Source organism: Silurus aristotelis, assembly GCF_946808225.1.
Source record: "Silurus aristotelis genome assembly, chromosome: 4".
NCBI classification, from domain to species: domain Eukaryota; kingdom Metazoa; phylum Chordata; class Actinopteri; order Siluriformes; family Siluridae; genus Silurus; species Silurus aristotelis.
In genome coordinates, this window is record NC_139577.1 from 19,549,432 (window position 1) to 19,569,261 (window position 19,830).

The 19,830-nt window shown below is 37.8% G+C and overlaps 1 protein-coding gene across 3 annotated transcripts in view; it reads right to left on the reverse strand.

The window, feature by feature from the left end:
- Positions 1-19,830, reverse strand: part of unc5b (unc-5 netrin receptor B) — a 66,379-nt gene that overhangs the window by 17,634 nt on the left and 28,915 nt on the right. For all 3 annotated transcript variants that reach the window (XM_083539400.1, XM_083539399.1, XM_083539398.1), the window contains exons 2-4: positions 2,582-2,806; positions 917-1,060; positions 654-757 (exon numbers count right to left, since the gene is read on the reverse strand). In XM_083539400.1, coding sequence (XP_083395526.1) covers positions 654-757; positions 917-1,060; positions 2,582-2,806 — 473 coding nt within the window. The remainder of the gene's footprint in view (positions 1-653; positions 758-916; positions 1,061-2,581; positions 2,807-19,830) is intronic.

Consider the following 19,830-nt stretch of genomic DNA (forward strand, 5'->3'; position numbering starts at 1 on the left):
TTTTTTTAACTAAAAAAAATGTTTAAACATAAGTGTGTTTGATTCTCATCATTGCTGAACACACCACAAAGTTTAATAAAAGGTAGGAGATAGTGGAATGGACTGAAAAATTAAAGGTGCAAAATAATTCAACTAACTTTAAAAACCTCTGCAAAGTCCAGTCGGAGGCATAGCGAAAGTATCTCTACAACATAAAACTGATCAATTTTTATGGAAAATTTGTGTTTGGGGTAGGTTTTTTATTTTTTACTAAACTCAAATAAAAGTAATATTTCGAATCTGTGTGTTAGCTATCCTCAAAACAAGCTAGTTCCTGTTCTTTACCTACATTATCGCTCCAAAGTACAAGACCTTCAGTATGAGCTGTTACTATAGAAACAATAATGTATTTGAATGAGCGCCTTAATGTTATAGCCGGAACGGTCTGAGTCATGCTGTTATATAAAAAAAAAAATGGACACTTTCTGTTCAATCATATTTTAGCATTCAACTGCGCTGTTTTATAAATATACATCGGAGATACTTTTTAGTACAACAGTATCTAGTGTGTTCTGAGCAGCAAAAAAACAAGCCGAATAGCAAGAGTTGGAGATGCTGAAAGAATCTCAATAAGACAGGAAAACGAGGAAGAAGCAGAATTAAGTAAAATGTACCTCAGCAGGTGGGATTCCTTCTGGTGGGCGGCACTGCAGCAGAACTTCCTGTTCCAAACGCACTTCCCTGCCGAGTGGCTCCTGCTCAAAGTTTTTCCTGAGGTCTGCACAGTATGGCAGGTGGCGAGAGAAGCTTTTAACAACACTAGCCAACAAACAAGCTAAAAGGTTCTCCAAACTTGGAGATATTAAGTTATAAAACTGATATTACTAGCCTTAAAATACAGCACTGCAGGATAAGTGCTAGTTATAGACAAACTTACATGCGATGCGAACATATGCTCGACGGCTCTTGGTGGTACCCGCAGAGCTCCAGGCTACACACTGGCACCAGTAATCTTCTAAGCCAAAGAGTTCCTCAACCTGAACCCTGGACACTGAGATGTCTACTTCACGCACCACCAGACCTGAAGCACAGCCACACGTATTACACATGATAATAAATTCGCACAATACTTATGACCTTGATTCGCACAATACTTATGACCTTGATATATTAAAAGAAAACTGTGCTTGAAATGGCACTTTCACTACCTGCTTTTACTCTTATTAAGCATTCTGCATTTTATAAATATGTAATATAAATAAAAATGCAGAACGCTTATCCAGTGTGAAAGCAGTTTGTATATGTAAATCATGTAAACTGAACATACCCTTGTCCCAACATATGCTCGCCTCGTTCCCTTGGTCAACTAACAAAAGGTTCATATAGCCCCTTGACAGTTTGGTGTATAGAATTATTGTTGGGAACACCTGTACCTCTGCTTCATTAAATGTTCACATTAAACAATAGAATGGGAGAAAAAAAAAGTGATCTCAGTAACCTGGCTGAAAAACAAAATTAATCTAATGAGCAGCCATTCTGCAGGGCAGGAATTCTATCAAACCTTTTTTTTTTTTTTTTTACGAAAAAGGTCAAAGGAGACTGATCAGACTAGCTTAAGCTGACAGAAAAGCTGTGGTAACTCAATTATCCCCCCTTTAGAAAGATGCTGGGCAAAAAAAGCAGCACATTACATGATGACCCTTGAGGCGGATGAGCTATACCAGCAGAAGACCATAGCAAGTTCCAATCCTATCAGCCTAGAACAGAAATCAGAGGCTCCTTTGGAGACTGGCTCACCAAAACTAGACATCTGAAGATTGGAAAAACACTGCCTGGCCCTATGAGCTTGCCTCATACAGATGGCAGAATCCATGCACTGAGAGCATGAATGGATGAACCAGCCTTTTGACAGATCAGGCAGGTGGTGGTATAATGTTGTGGAGAATGCTTTCTTGGCACATTCAGAGCCCCTTAATACCAATGGAGCATTGTGTGAAAGCCACAGGCTATCTGTATAGTGTTGCTGACCATATGCATCCCTTTATGGTTATAATTTACCCATTTTATAATGCCTGGTTCTAGCATGATAATGTGTGTTTCCTCGCCAGTCATCAGATCTGAATCCAGTAGAGTACCTTTGAGATGTGTTAAAACAGATGAGTCACAGCATGAATGTGCAGCTGACAAATATGCAGCAAATACTTGATTCAGCCATGTCAACATGGCACAACAAAACAAAAGAACATTTCCAACACCTCGTAGAATCATATACATATAGTGTTTCTATTAAAGTAGCCAACAATGATAACCTGAAGTAAGCTGCTTACAAATATATTAATAAAATATATTATATCGATACATATGAGGAGGGCTGTGGGCCTAGTAATTGTTTTAGCGAAAATATACTTTGGTGACAACTGCTCCTGAACTGAGTCTGTACCACATCTGGGTCAGGAGCTAAAAATAACAATTGAACCCACACAAGCTCTGCATCAGATGCAACAATATTATTTGGTTTGGATCTTTATTTACCTCCTGTATGTTTAAGAGCACACCAATATATTTTGAGAGCAAAATGAATGTATATGAGAATGTAAAGTACCTGTGACCTGGTCCAGGCTCTCTCTGGTGACGTGGTCGTTTTGGTTGACCCACTCGCCGTTGCATTTGAAGTAGATTTGGGTTGCAGGAGAGGCTTTGCAGGAGAGTTTCACTGGTCTGTTCTTTACAATAAACGTGTCTTCCGGCTCACTCTGGAACTCGGGCAGAGGCTCAGCTGGGGCGGAGGGGAAGGAGTCTGGCAGAACTTCACTATAGTCGCTGCCATCTATACATTCACACAGGGAGAACATAGCAACAGTTAAGGTTCTGTGCTAGTGACAGGAAGATTATAAGAGACTTCAGACCTGCCTGATGGCAACTGTTAGATTGTTGTATAAAAGGTCTCCTTAGACGTTTTCACAGATATTAATGTCATCCATCAGAAAACTCACTGTGTGATCCTTGAGACTAAAACCAAAAATAGAATGTGCTGGTTAAAATGGACCTAGATGGAATGGATCTAGAAATACAAATCCAGAAATCCATTTATCCATTTTTATTCTTGGTCAAATTGCAGATGAACATTGACAATATAAATTAAATAACTCACAAAGCCTTTTTTTTTTTTTTTTTTTTGGTTTTGCAGACCTTTCTGTGTAAACTCTATAGTGTGTTTGTATAAAAAAAACGTGTGAAGATCACTTGTTTCTGAGATTCTCTATACCATCTGGACCCAAAAACCATGCCATGATAAAATTAGAAAGACTGCACTTATTGCATATTCTGATGTTTGATGTTTGCATTACTTTCAACTTGGATCCGCATGATTTTTTACTTTGTGATGCTGTCACATCAGTATGTGTATTACATCTGAGTGTGTGTTACACATGTGAGTATATGTATCACCAGTAGTGGGCCGTGCGCTTGGTACCTGGGCCTTCAGTAAGGATTTACCCGACTTAATCCACCTCTTAATACCACCACTATCACGTCGCAATTATAGAAACCATCAATACTATACAAAAACGCAATATAACAACATGTGGCATTACAGAGAGAGAGAGAGGCATTTCACATATGGAGGGTGAATACCATTTTACTAAAGCAAGAAACCCAATTAAGACTACAACAAAACCACTAAACCACAACTGTGCACCTACATCATCTGGAGCAGTTTGGAATCAATATTTGTCTAATAACATGACAAAAACGTTAAAATGTAAATAAAATACAACCTACTCACCAGAGATACTCAGAATTTGCACCGCTCCTCAGAGGCTGTAAGCCAGTAGTACTGCTTACAAAATCTTTCCTGGGCTGAGACACGCTAGCTAGCTTCGGGGTTGGCTGACCTCTACTCACTAGGTCTAGCTTTTCTTGAAAAATTTTTTTTAAGTATGTCCGAGACCAAAGCAATTACTCTTCCTCCGTAGGCATAAAAAAAGTCTAACCCAGATGTTATTATGTGTGCAGAGCGCTACTCATTTTTTGCCATTTGAAGTTGGCTGTAACAGTTTCCCTCTGACCAACCAATCAGGAGACAGAAAAATGCTGATGCTACTTTGGGCCAGCTAGCTAGCGCTGTGAAGCAAATATGAAATCTGATTGGTTAAATTACCAGAGCTATTTCTTAAGGAGACTATGGTTAAAAAAAAAAAGGCCAGCAGTATTGACTTTGCAGGCCCTGGGCAGATTAGATTGACATGGCAGCACAAAAAGGCTGATAGCTGATTGGACAAAAAAATCTCACATCCACATACACCTACTGGAAACAGTACAGTCAAAAGAAATGCTATGAAATGAAGAGTATAAACTGTTGGGAATAAATTAATTCAATTTAGATTTCAGGTTGTAAATGTAGGTCAGTGCTTTTGATAGTGTTTAGGCCAGCAGAGAAGACTTTGCTGGCCCTGGCCGCCCGCCACTGTCTATTACACATGTGAGTATATGAGTATATGTATTACAGTGTGCCAAGTGTGACGCTTACACACATAAAAAATTGGGCTGTACAGCTCTGAATGTGAACTGACAATGGTGAATCATTTCTCCTTCATCTTGCTGTACATTGACATCCTAGACAGTCTCATATTTGATGATGCCTGTTTAACTTAGCTTTGCATTTTTTTTGTCACAGCATTATTCTTACTGATATCAAAACAAGAAATGTGTGTTTAAAGGAAAACAAAAAAGTCCTTGAGACACTGAAGAAAATAAATCTAATCTCTAACTTGAAATTCCTTGCTGGCTAAAATATGCAACACGGAAAGTACAGTATGCATACAGTATGTTCGATCTCTGGAGAATAACAATATCAATGGCAAAAAAAAAGCAAATAGTGTGAGTGTCTGTATCTGTGTGTCTGACATTTTTACTGTAGAGTGGCGTCAGAAGCCTGACTCTCTTCCTGGGGAGTGTAAAGAGGCGCTGAGCATGGGAGGGACAGGCTGACCTTCCACAGAAAGGCCCAGTGATCACACATTATCCCCTGACATTTCCCCAGTGACACATCTCTCACAGCAGTGCAGCTCATCCAGGGTGCTGTGCATGGCAGGGCCACAACGTGCTGCGCCTTGTCACATCCAACACCACAGTGCTCTTAACCTTTTAGCCAACAGCGAAGACATGCACGCACACACACACACGCGCACACACACGCGCACACACACGCGCACACACACACCTGTCCAGCCATTCCTGTGTAACTGTATGCAAACTTCACAAGCTTTCTTGACACCTGAAAATTGTGTACTTTTTTCAAGATTATATCGCCTGTAATCACTTGTGATAAAAATGTCTGCTTTAACACTAAGCTCTATTTCATTATTACAAAAACTTGCACTCATTCAATTAAGTAGTTTTTATACATTAACAAAAAGAAGTGTAAAAACTAATAACTATTTAAAAAATGTTTTAAAAATATAAGAAATAATGAAGATTATACAGCTCTGCTTTTTTGCATAATTTATTGAAGTTGCAATACCCAGTCCTTCAACAACTCCTTTTAAAACAAGTCAGAACACTGCCATACTTGCACTCTTCCTTGATGCCAATTAACCACCAACATCCAAACTATTAGGATAAGAAAGTGTCAATTAGGACAGACTGCCTGTCTGCCACGTTCCCTAACAACCTTATCGTCCTCCATTCACACCACTTGTGCATGTGGTTTGGGGTGTGCCTTTATGGTTAACTAAAGGATGGAGATATATAATTTTATACCAAATTACTGACTTAACCTTCAAGTGAAATAGTTTAGCTAGGAAAGATGTAAGAAAGGAAGATTGTAATAACTGGTCATATACTGTATATATACAAATATAATGAAAGAGGAGAGACTACTAACTCTTAAATGAGACAATGTCACAATAATATGGTTAATGTTTAATACCTACACCAGCTCTGGGGTGGTGCAATAGAAAAGCATTCATCCTGTCATCACAATAAGTACCATAAACACTCAGATGGGGGAGCTTATGACAAAAATTTTACCCTCATTGAATATAATTCTACACTTTTTTTTTTTTTTTTTACACACATTGGCTTTCAACTAAATTTTGGAATGTGGCTTTGGAGAAATTGTTCATTCAGCCACAAGAGCATCATTGAGGACTAACGTCATAACGAGGAATGCATAGACCTCTTCATGTACCTTGTTTTGTGCACAGGGGGATTGTCTTGGTGAAACGTGTGTGTGTACCCTCTAGCTCCAGTGAAAAGCAACAGTGTGTTCAAATGCCTTTTGATATTGCAGAAGATCTATTGGCTTCATTTTTAAGAGGATGTGGCATGTTCGCTTTCACTCTATTTGTATAGTAGCAGTGATGGTTTATTGGAAAGCTAGCAAATATGTTGGAATTAGTAAATAACCAAATGGGAAAGGGGATCTTAATTATGCTATTAAAACAGTATATAATGCAGAGCACCATGTAGGCACGTGATTAAGTAACAGCAGTAAGTATAAACAACACACCAACGTCTTCTTTTGTATGCTGTAGGGAGAGCAGAACCTGGAAGGCTAGTAGAAGGTCCTGTCCAAAGCTGTCATTTCCATTATGTCTCCATATGTGACAGCACTGTCCTTAATACCTCAACTATAGAGAGACTAGGTGAGGACACACACACACACAAACACACACACACACACACACACACACACACACACACACACACACACACACACACACACACACACACACACACTGAACCTACAAGTACAGACTACATTATCTCCTCCTCCACACAGTTGTCTGGTCAAACCTTAAACACTCCCTATCTGCTGAGCCACACTTATGCACCTCAAAAGTACAATAGGTGAAGAGTCACAAACAACTGAAATCACTTCATGTCACAAACATACATTGTGCCGGCAACTGACTCAGCCTCTTCAGTCTTCAGCCTTCTCATTTCTCGCTCGTTTTCTTTATTCTCTGCCATCAACTGTCATTCTGTGTCTTCTCAGCCTTTGACTTCTCTGTCAATAAGTAATTGTGTTTCCTTTTTTGCCTTTGCTCTCTCCGTATTGATCTTTCAAACTCAAACATGTGCCCCAAAACACATGCTGTCACTCACACACACCCACGTGCGTGCACACCCACACACCCACACCCACACACACACACGAGAACCACAGAGAGAGAAGCAAATTGAGAGATGAGAAAAGTGAAGCAGAGAATTCGAATCAGTGTAAATACAAAAATAATTTGCTACACAGATGAAGCTGATTCATATTTCTGCACTCAAATCATTGCTTATTTTATTATTTTTGGCCTTTGATGTTGGCAGGCCATTGTATGTAGTGTCTACACACATATGCATGGTTCACTGGCCCTAATCTGGCAGCAGGCACTCTATCTAAAACTGGGTTTGGCCGCGTGGGGTTTGATGCATGACTGAACACCAGTTAGTTCTGTTCTGGCAAACCTAACCATTAACCAGGGTGGAAATGGATGTGGCTATTTCTAATTTAGTTTCATGCTGAGATGGAAAAGATTAATTTGGAAAGTAAACAAAGGCATGCCTTACTGTATATAGACATAAATGGGGTCTTTTCTTAGAATCACAAAAATACAACATGGGCGCCAAACAAAATAAGTAAACAGTTAAGAAGGTTAGGGGATAACAACAGGGCTAAAAAATATAATAAACAGTAGAGACAGACTTTCTTAGTCTAGTCTCAGTCTACTATTACTTATTAAAAAATTACATTATAGGGCTGAAGCGATTTTCTCGAGTACCTTGAGTAATAAGATTACAAAAATTCATCAATGCTTCATTTAGTCCATTTAACTACACAACTAGTTTCAACTACTGTTTCTCATGGACAATTATTACTGACTCGCAACCACTAAACTGTGAGGCGCTTTGGACAAGTAACACAGGAGACACTGCAGAATTAAAAAATAACTTAACGGGGTGAAAACAGCGAGGGGGAGGAGAAGATTCACACCAAATAGACTGCTAGAAATGTTCCACAGTTTGTGATAATTTTAAACCAAAACATGAAGAAAACAACGTTACTGGTTTTAAAGTAATCTGAGATAGATTCATTTTTATTTTTATTTATAAACAGTGCATTCAAACAGTCCATCTGGCAGGCAGTGGAGCACGTTTTTAAAGATGGCGATAAATACACGGATTTAGTTCGTGAAACACGAGAGCGAGAAAAATTATGAGTTAATCACTGCGAAGAGATTTTTGAACGCACTGTATTTGCATTTTAATATAATATTACAATTAAATGCACTGAATGAGTATTTTTTACTGATATTCTTGTATGCAGCAAAAATATACTTGTCTTGTAGCAATAAAAATGTACATTTTTGATTTGTTCATTTTAAGAGACCTGTCTTATTTTCTCTCTCTTATTTAGTATTGCTCTTTAATCAAGAAAAAGTACTTTTCTCTATTAAAAATCCGATTAATCCTATTACTAGATTAATCGCTGGAATAATCGCTAGCATATTAATAAATAATAATAATAAATAAAAATAAATAAAGGATTCATTCTCTTTGAACAGTATATACTACATACGTTTGACTGAATTCAAGGTGCATTATATGGACAAAGGTTTGTAAGGAGGCCTGGGGTGTAGTCAGGTGCCCCATTCCTTTTGTACATATAGTATATTTCCATTTTGTTGCAACGCATTTCTGATCTGAACATCTTCATAAAGTCATGTCTCCTGTGTCCAAACTCAACATTTTACATGATGAAAAATTTAAATCCCCCCCCCCAAAAAAAAAAAAATTATCCTCTTTTTTTTTTTGTGTTTAAGGTTGACAATACAGCACTCTGAGAAAAGGAACTGATGCTAATGAGAGCGTAGCTGTAGACGAGAGCAAATTTAATTAACCCGCTGCTGGGAGACAGAAAAGGGGAGCTCCTGGCTTCTGAAAGAGCACACACATGGTTTGGAGCACAGCCACAAACCCACAAATAATCATCACAGCCCCAACCGGCAGGCTACTGTTTGGCTAGAACGACTGGAGCTCTCTGAATAGAGACAAGCTCTTAAGAGGCCTCAGTGCAAGTCTTTTATTACCGTAATGACAGTAAAGTGGCTGAACAGCTTCCTGGCTCCTAAAACCCGCCAACAACAGGCACACATGCAACTACAATAACGAACACTTAAATTATACATGTGTGAAAACACACACACACACACACACACACACACACACACACGGTTTATTTAAGGAATGATCAGAAGCTACACACACTTACACACACCCCTACACATAATGCTATATGGCAGTCAGACAGTGTAATTTTGCAAGCACCAGAGTCTCTATAGTTAAACCACCACAAACAATCTCTCTCTCTCTGTTTTTTTTTTTTTATTTTGCCTCCGCATTTATCCTCAGCTTTCACTGGCCTATAAAAGTCAGTCACCCAGATTCAACATTTTGTACTTGGGAAATGTATAGTTTCTGCAGACATTATCAAGCTGTGTGTGTGGTGTAATCTTCTGAATCTAAATCTAAATAAATGACTAATATCGGTTTAATAGATGTCCAATATAAACGTATTCGTAACAACATTTTTCAGTATAGGGCTTTCGGTTTGGTAGACGTATATGTGTTCGGTTCGGTAGTAGAGTTTTCCTCAGCAACGTATGAAGTGACAGACCTCGCACTTTGTAAAATTATTTGTAAACTTGAAAACATGCACAAAAGAAAAGCATAAAAAAAGAACTAGATTTGGCACAGTGTCACTGTGGCTACTCACCATAAGATTTGAAATAAGATTAGTTTTGCGCATGCATGAAAATTCTAAATATTTATAGTGCTAGTGTTAGCCAGTAACCAGGGAGGGGCTAGCAGCCAATGCTAGCACTATGGATTAATTTTTTTTATTTATGACAGACATAGTTATATGTAGGATACAACTCGCAATGAAATGAAAAGCTGAAAGAAGTAACAATCATGAATCCTGAATTCATAGCAGCTCCCTGGTTAGCGGCTAACGCTAGCGCTATGGATTCTTCAGCGTTTTATGTCCAGGTTCAAATTCTGACAATTCCTCATATCGAGGGAGTGAATGAACAAAGGATGAAAAAAATGAAGACATTTGTTAAAGTAGGCTGAAAGAAGTAGAACAGTTAAGTAAAAATATATTTAATAAATCTTTAATATAAGAAAATATCTTTAGAAAATCAAATATTAAAATGTCAAACTCACACACCCAAATGGGTGTAACAAATGTCAACTTTTTATTACAATTTTTCCATTTATTTAATGTTATTTAATCCATTGAATTTGTGCCATTTAAATTAATTGCTCAATTTGATCTATATAACAAAAAAGTGTATTGCATTAATTTGATTTATTCAATTTTATAAAATATTTTATATATTATTTAAGCAAGCAGGCATTTTATAAAAAAAATAATTTTTTATTGTATTTAAAAAATGTAAACTGTTCAAATGTTGATTATTACAAATATTAATAATAATAAACTGCATCAATAAAATGTTCTGCATTTCTTCACCCTAACCATACCAAAATTTAACCGAACCGTGACTTAAAAACCGAGTTATGTAACGAAACCACAATTTTCGTTACACCCCATATTATTTATATATATATATATATATATATATATATATATATATATACAGTGAGGAAAATAAGTATTTGAACACCCTGCTATTTTGCAAGTTCTCCCACTTAGAAATCATGGAGGGGTCTGAAATTGTCATCGTAGGTGCATGTCCACTGTGAGAGACATAATCTAAAAAAAAAATCCAGAAATCACAATGTATGATTTTTTTAACTATTTATTTGTATGATACAGCTGCAAATAAGTATTTGAACACCTGAGAAAGTCAATGTTAATATTTGGTACAGTAGCCTTTGTTTGCAATTACAGAGGTCAAACGTTTCCTGTAGTTTTTCACCAGGTTTGCACACACTGCAAGAGGGATTTTGGCCCACTCCTCCACACAGATCTTCTCTAGATCAGTCAGGTTTCTGGCCTGTCGCTGAGAAACACGGAGTTTGAGCTCCCTCCAAAGATTCTCTATTGGGTTTAGGTCTGGAGACTGGCTAGGCCACGCCAGAACCTTGATATGCTTCTTACAGAGCCACTCCTTGGTTATCCTGGCTGTGTGCTTCGGGTCATTGTCATGTTGGAAGACCCAGCCTCGACCCATCTTCAATGCTCTAACTGAGGGAAGGAGGTTGTTCCCCAAAATCTCGCAATACATGGCCCCGGTCATCCTCTCCTTAATACAGTGCAGTCACCCTGTCCCATGTGCAGAAAAACACCCCCAAAGCATGATGCTACCACCCCCATGCTTCACAGTAGGGATGGTGTTCTTGGGATGGTACTCATCATTCTTCTTCCTCCAAACACGTTTAGTGGAAATATGACCCAAAAGTTCTATTTTGGTCTCATCTGACCACATGACTTTCTCCCATGACTCCTCTGGATCATCCAAATAGTCATTGGCAAACTTAAGACGTGCCTGGACATGTGCTGGTTTAAGCAGGGGAACCTTCCGTGCCATGCATGATTTCAAACCATGACGTCTTAGTGTATTACCAACAGTAACCTTGGAAACGGTGGTCCCAGCTCTTTTCAGGTCATTGACCAGCTCCTCCCATGTAGTTCTGGGCTGATTTCTCACCTTCCTTAGGATCATTGAGACCCCACGAGGTGAGATCTTGCATGAAGCCCCAGTCCGAGGGAGACTGACAGTCATGTTTACCTTCTTCCATTTTCTAATCATTGCTCCAACAGTGGACCTTTTTTCACCAAGCTGCTTGGCAATTTCCCCATAGCCCTTTCCAGCCTTGTGGAGATGTACAATTTTGTCTCTAGTGTCTTTGGACAGCTCTTTGGTCTTGGCCATGTTAGTAGTTGGATTCTTACTGATTGTATGGGGTGGACAGGTGTCTTTATGCAGCTAACGACCTCAAACAGGTGCATCTAATTTAGGATAATAAATGTAGTGGAGGTGGACATTTTAAAGGCAGACTAACAGGTCTTTGAGGGTCAGAATTCTAGCTGATAGACAGGTGTTCAAATACTTATTTGCAGCTGTATCATACAAATAAATAGTTTAAAAATCATATATTGTGATTTCTGGATTTTTTTTTTTAGATTATGTCTCTCACAGTGGACATCCACCTACGATGACAATTTCAGACCCCTCCATGATTTCTAAGTGGGAGAACTTGCAAAATAGCAGGGTGTTCAAATACTTATTTTCCTCACTGTATATATATATATATATATATATATATATATACACACATATACACATATACACATATACACACATACAATTATTTATGAATTAGAAGTCTAGTTTACAGTTACAGTCATGGTGTAACATGAATGAGTTGGTCCTCACAAGGACTATATAACAGGCATTCATGTGCATGATTGTCATGCACGGTGACTAACCTCTTTCCCTGAAATGATTAAAATGCATGCTTTAATTAACGAGTAATTAATGAATTAGAACCTGTTAATGTCGGGAGTTGTGAGTCAAAACAATTACACAGGTAAGCGGTGCCTTAGAGTGAAATTCACACAGCTGCTTTAAAATTTGTCTCTAATGTAGCCATCATATGCACACAACAATAATCTTCTGTGAGCGCTCTGTTGTATCTCTCCCCCACGACTGATCGTGGACACACAGGAAAGGAGTTTTCAGTCTGGGAAAAGCTCTTTACTGCAACTTTTGGGGAAATGCGTGCAGATCATTTTGCAGTTCCATTTGGTTTCTGGATAAAATGCCTTAGGGCTAGAAAATGAAGTCTGAGAGGTGAAGAATATATATATATAGCTTTATGAAGGTTCAGAAGACACCTACACACCTACACACACACACACACACACACACACACACACACACACACACGCGTACACATACACTATATCATACTGCTGCACTGTGGCTCTTTACAAGTAGTGGAATCTAAACAAGAACAAGGCGGATTATTTACATAAAAAAATATTGGCAATTAAATAATGCGCATTGTAATGGACTTCCACATTTTTTCCCACAATGCTTTGTCCTTTTCTCACACTGTCTTCTTCTGTGTGTGTGTGTGTGTATACACACACGTCAGGAGTGCAGTGACAGAAATGCTTTCCTGGGTTTTTCAGCATGTTTTATTGACAGGCAAGCCTCAAGTCACAATACACAAAAACATCTTCAAGCACACATCACACACACCACAGACACAATAGTCACTGAGGACATTCATGGTGGGGTGTAAACATAAATATAGAACTACACTAACAAACAAACAAACCAACACACACACACACACACACACACACTCACGGTGTGAGCACAGAAGAAAGGCGTGACATGTCATGGCTCCTTAAGACAGATCCACTTTGCAGTAATCATTCCTCAGTACACTAATGATGTGTGTGAGTGTGTGGGTATGAATGGACCTGTGTGTTAGCAGCACCCATGGGGCTGGAGTCACACTCTGAAACTTGACAATGTACTCCACGCTTATCTGATCAGACAATTCTTGACACACTCCAGTGTATGTGTGTGTGTGTGTGTGTGTGTGTGTGTATGTGTGCTTGCATGCTGGTACGTGTATGTGTGCGTCGGCTTAGCACTGACAGACATAATCCATTCAGAAATGACTGTGAGCTTCAAAATAATGTTGGAATTTGCATAGACTAAGGTTCTCACTATGCAGAGATTCCAAACTTAGAAATAAGCACCTGTGAACTGACAGCAGTAAGTATACAACCGCGCATACAACAGGGTTCTGAAGCTCTCCTAGACCATGAAGGCACATCTCAGTATTTGGTCATTAATCTGACAATACCCTGTATGGAAACCGGATCTGCTTTTTGAAAATCACTTTCCACATTTAGTTATATAAAATAATTATAATAGTAAGTTATAATAACCTCCATTATTCTGGGAAGATGTTTCACCAGCTTTTCGAGTGCGCTAATGGAGATGTGCTCATTCAACCACAAGGGCGATAGTAGCCTGGGGTCTATTCAATGTTCAAAGTCATCCAAAACGTGTTCAGTAGGGTTAAGGTAAGAGGTTTACAGCATGATACTCAAAATCTTCCACTCCAACGCTAGCTCCTTGCTCCAAGTGAAGGGAACATGTAATGCTACTACACCCAAAGACTACAATTGTGTGCCTCCAACTTTGTGGTAACAGACGAACCACATATGGCTGGAAAAGTTAGCTGTTCCGATACTTTGCCCATATAGTGTATACCGACAGGGTAGTATATCTTCTGATTGCTAATCTAATCAGTTTTTTCGATTAATTACCATACAACAGCATATCTCAGTGTTTCTCATTCATTCACCCTACACCAGTGATCTGCAAACAACTCCAAGTTCAAAATGATTAACCTAATGATGTCATGCTATTTAACCATTTAATATTGGGGACTGTCTGTAAAACGTAGTTTTCATTTAAGTTCATCTTTTATTATTTGTTTTAGATTATGTAGTGTGTCTGCCATATGTGTCCCATTGGATTACCATTGCTACAGAAATTAGAATTAGAACATTTGCATTATTATAAAAATGTGATCTGAATTACTGCCAGTGCTCTGCATTTAATTGAGTATCACCTTCACATTATTATTTATATGCTGAATGCATAGATCTGTCATAAAATATATATTTTTAAGCAATGTAACTGATAAGTGAGTAGAAACATACACTTATAATGTTCATTGATAAAAAATATGAATTTATTGATTCCTATATAATATTAAACATATATTAAATATATATTAATCTTAATATTTGTGATTATTAGTTGACTTCTGTCTATGCAACAGCATATGATGTATATCATTTATATTCTCATCAAGCCATTCAGTAAGTCTTGTGCATGGACACACCGTCATTCTGGAAGAGAACCCTCCCATAAATATAGAAATGTTTTATCATAAAATGAAGGTGATTAATCAGAATAACTTTGAATTGGTTGAACAATTCTAGCAGAGAGATCCACACGTATGTTACATTAGGCTACAATAATAATGGGCTATCATAAAAACTGCCAAGGGTTCTCATTTATTATAAAGAAGGTCAGAAAAAATATATCATATTTTGGTATAAATTTCATAAAAATGCAAGCACAACTGACTCAAATTTACCGACTCAAATGAGTCAGCTTTATTTTTCAGCTCCCCAGTTGCTTTACTCGTAAATATTTATGCCGGGCTGCAAATTGCACATAATGCCGTGCTACTGAAAGCTTGGACGAGCGCGTTCTCCCTCTGGTTCTGTTTATGCACTTGCACAAATGTGGAAAAACAAAAGATATTAGATGTAGAGCATACATCCACTGCATAAAAAGTGCATTTATTAGATTTCTTCACTGGGTCCAGGGGCCACGCCCACTCCACTGCTGAGCATGGAGCAAGGAAAGACAAAAAAAGAGCACCGCACAGCAATTATGGCAATGATAAAAACAGATGTGTTCGAGGTGTCACAGTTTACTGAGAAGGTATTGACGGTATTTCAACTTTTACCATGCGTGTTGAATTGGTGGGACCATATTGTAAATATTTAGACCTGTTTACTTCAAGTGTATAAAAGTCAAAGGCAGCAAGTTTTACAAGTCCTCCAGAAGATGAATATCTCCATCATTTCAACAGGAAGTATAAAAGTTTAATCAATATGCTTTGTGTGTGTGTGTGTGTGTGTGTGTGTGTGTGTGTGTGTGTGTGTGTGTGTGTGTGTGTGTGTGTGTGTGTGTGTGTTCTGAACCAGTGACAGACTGATAGATGTATAATAGATATAATAACTCCTAGAACTTCTATAAAACTCCCAACTCTTAAAAAGACACTTAGCAGTGATGGCAGTTCAGAGCACAAATGTAGGGTTGTGCACACTAGTACTCTCAAAATGCCAGTTTTACTGTTTGAATTTTATTCTATTCTATATCTTATACTATTTTATACTAGTTGTCTACTTTTATTTATCTAACATCTTGAAACGATTTTTTTTAGCTTAAATATAATATAGTTTAAATATAGTGAAATATAGTTTTGGATACATAACGTGATTTAACTTACTTCTTTTTCTGTATTGTAGAAAAAAGCAAAAACAAAACAAACAAAAAAACTACATAAACACGTATTATTCATGTTATTAGTTTTATTTTTACATCTATTTTAATTGCTGTTCGTCCAATTAAATAATTATAATCTTTTGCCTTGCAGGCAGACTTCTGTCAGAGCCATGCTTTGACAGACACTGCTATAAATTAAACTAGTTATAAATAATAAAGTAAATGATTGACATATATTAAGCATAGAAAGTAAAATCAAAGCCCTTTGGGATCTTGTCTAACGTCAAATGAAGATGTTGATTTTTTTTAAATACTGATAAATATCAGTGATGTCAAATCGCTGCTCTCCGTATGGAAAAATAAATATCTCTTTAGTTTCAATCATGCTTATCTTGCATAGGGTCACGTGTAGCCTAGAGCTTATCCCAGGGAACTCTATCATTGGTGCCAAATTATTGCATGCATACAATCATTCCAGACAATTTGGAAATGCCAATCAGACTACAAAGCATGGCTTTGGACTTGGGCAGAAACCCGGAATACCCAGAGGAAACCTCTAAGTCACAGGAAGACTCTGCACACACAAGGTGGAGGTCAAATCCAACGTTATACTAAGCCACTGGGTCTTCATAAAAAAAAGTTTAGTTTACGAAAAAAATAAAATTCTTTACACAAAAAAGTGACCCAAACTTTTCCTCTCACGTTGTGTAAACCTAATATGTAATTAAAATAGGAATGGGCTTGTATAACAGAATGTGTCACACATGTAAATAACACATGAAGTGTGAAGTGCTAAGAGAGGCAGTGAATGAAAAGAGAAATGGGAGAAGCTTAGAGACATTGCAACTGGTATTTGGCAGGTGCAGTGGGAAGTAAATAAGTGTGAGCAGAACAGTGAAGCCCAAGAGTGTGTGTGTGTGCTTGCGAATGTTGTTTGTATATCGGTGTATACCCTGTGCAAGTAACACATGACTAATTAAAGTACACTTCTGAAAAAGTGAACATTCACAATAATTCAAATCTGAAAACATCTATGTACTGTGTGTTTTTGTAAGTGTGTGTGTGTGTGTGTGTGTGTGTGTGTGTGTGTGCGCACGTGCATGGAAAGCGGATGAGAAAGTTGGGGCTGCGGTCTCCCTGTGTTGCTGACTGTGTGTTAGAGCACTGCTAGAGGGCGCCACCCCCCACTGAGCTCATTTATCAGCCCCATCAATAACTGCCCCGAACCACACTACCATCCCTTCATTGACTCCATACTTCTCGCTACACCACGCACCACCTACAGCCAGGGAACACAGTGCACAGTCCCTAATGCCATCAATCACGCTTATACAGAGAGAAAGAGCGAGGAGAAAGATTACAAAGTCTATTAATAGAATTTTTGCATTATTAGCACCAGGAGCTGATATAATGTGTCAAACTGTGTTTAAAGACATAAAGTAAAACCCGGAACATATTAAATACCTTTAGCTGTTGCTTATCTATTGGTCGGAGCTGTACTTTTATGATTCCCTTGACTAGTTAACGCTGTTACACAGACACTCCACCAATCCGATTTACACGATTAGCTCCTAAATATACTTAACATTTGCCAGTAGTGTCAACAAGAACTCCATAACGAGTGTGAAGGGAAAGATGGCGGTATTTAAGATTTATAGCCTGATGTTTTTGAGCAGCGCGTACATGAGAAGATGAGAGAGCTGCACAGACTACAGCTGTAAAGCTCAGTTGCATCAGTATATTTAGGTAGTAGAGATGATGCAAGGGTAAAATCCGAAGGCACTACTATTCTATTATCACGTAGTCAAATGCCATTGTGGGAAATGTAGGGAACTAAATAAGACCAGAATATTGAAGATTAAACATTTTTAAGTAAAGAATATAATTACAAAATGAATCTTGATTTATGCCACTGAGGAGCACATGTTAATTAGGGAGATTAAAGAGTGAATTTGTTTTTTCTGCGCTAGACAGACAAGACAAGTCAGACGGTCCCCAGGTTTGTGGTGACAGCAATGTAAGACCTGACAAAAATGTAAAATGAAAAATCTTGTTGGGGACACAGTCAGGAAGCAGCGTTTAAATCCCGTGTGTGTGCGGTGCGCTCTGCACAGCTGTGATGCTAATGTCATAGAGCTGCGCTCCTTGTGTGTGGCTGGTTGTCATGACGCTCTGTGTGCCACATGGAACTGATATCCCCAGAGGCCTTTGGTCCACACTCAAATCACCATGGAGTGCATCACTTCTGTTTTTTTCCCCTTCACTCCACCCTCCTTTCCTCACAATATGAGTTATGATCAAGCAAATAATGGGGAGATAAAAATATTTTCTCTCTCTAACTTTTTTGCTGAACTTTATGAACCTCCTAAGACTCTTGCACAAAATATTCACATACACACAAAATGCAGAACCAGGCCTTTCCCTGCTCTCTCGTCTTTGGAGCCAGCCTGCTTTAAATGGGTGTAATTATATGAGAAGATGAGCAGCATTCCTTGCTTAGGGCAAAGTGATTACAGGTCTCTCTCTCTCTCTCTCACTCTCTCTCTCTCTCTCTCTCTCTCTCTCTCTCGGCTCCTTACAATTACCCATTCCTGTCTCCACACACACACACACACACACACACACACTTTCATCAGGGCCAAAAGGCTGTGCTCTCCCTCTACATGCCACTCCAACTGATTAGCCCAACCCTACACAACAGGACACACAGAGGACAAAACAAACACACCAAGTTCTCTCACTACCACCTTGTCCCTGAAGCAAACACAAATATAAATAAATATATATATATATATATATATATATATATATATATATATATATATATATATATATATATATATATATATATATATATATATATATAAATGCTCACCCATGTGCATATGCAGCTTTTTAAGTCAATCTCATGCATTTCACTGCTCATTCGGTGGAAAATCGTCCTAACTGCATACATTGAACCAAACTCACTGTGTATTTCGACTTGCAGGCAGCATTTTATTTTGAGATGTAAGCTGTTAAACTCACCCATCAAGCACAACCTGAGTCTAAAACTAAACTGGAAACCAAACCATATGGGTAACAACGTCCAAAAAAAAGAAGAAAAAAAAAAAGGAGCCAAGTGTGTTTTAAACCAGTTATTATTATTATTATTATTATTATTATTATTATTATTATTATTATTATATATTATTATACTGATTGTTCTATTTGTTCAGCACATCCTCAATTATCTCAATGCTCTCAGTTGGCACACTTACAAAAGATTCTCTTTCCTGTTGTTTATTACCAGCAACAGATGAAAAAGAGTGAGTCTTTGTGCACAAAAAAAAAAAAATCCTACAAAAGTAGCAATTTTGCGCTGAGTCAAACTCAGCAAATAATTGAAGAGGTATAAAAATGCTCTTGGAGGCTTGTGCTTTTAGATTTTTTTTTAAAGAATATAAGACATAAGATATAATTGTAGTCTATTGATTAACATTACAAGTATATCTAAAGAGAAAGGGAGGGAGTTGGTTTTTATTAGTGTTTTTGTTGTGGGAAACAAATTTACAACACAAATTAATATAATGAAATACGGCATCCAAAACACAAATTTTAATTGCTCAATTGCAGCACAAAAGCAACAAAAAATTGGGTTTTTTTTAATAGTTGACACAAGGATTTTAATGCATTAATATCTCCATAAAATGCTTCATCATTTCTCACTTGAATTTCAATCCATTTTGTAAAAATGTTTAACATCATTAATACAATTTCAAAACCCACA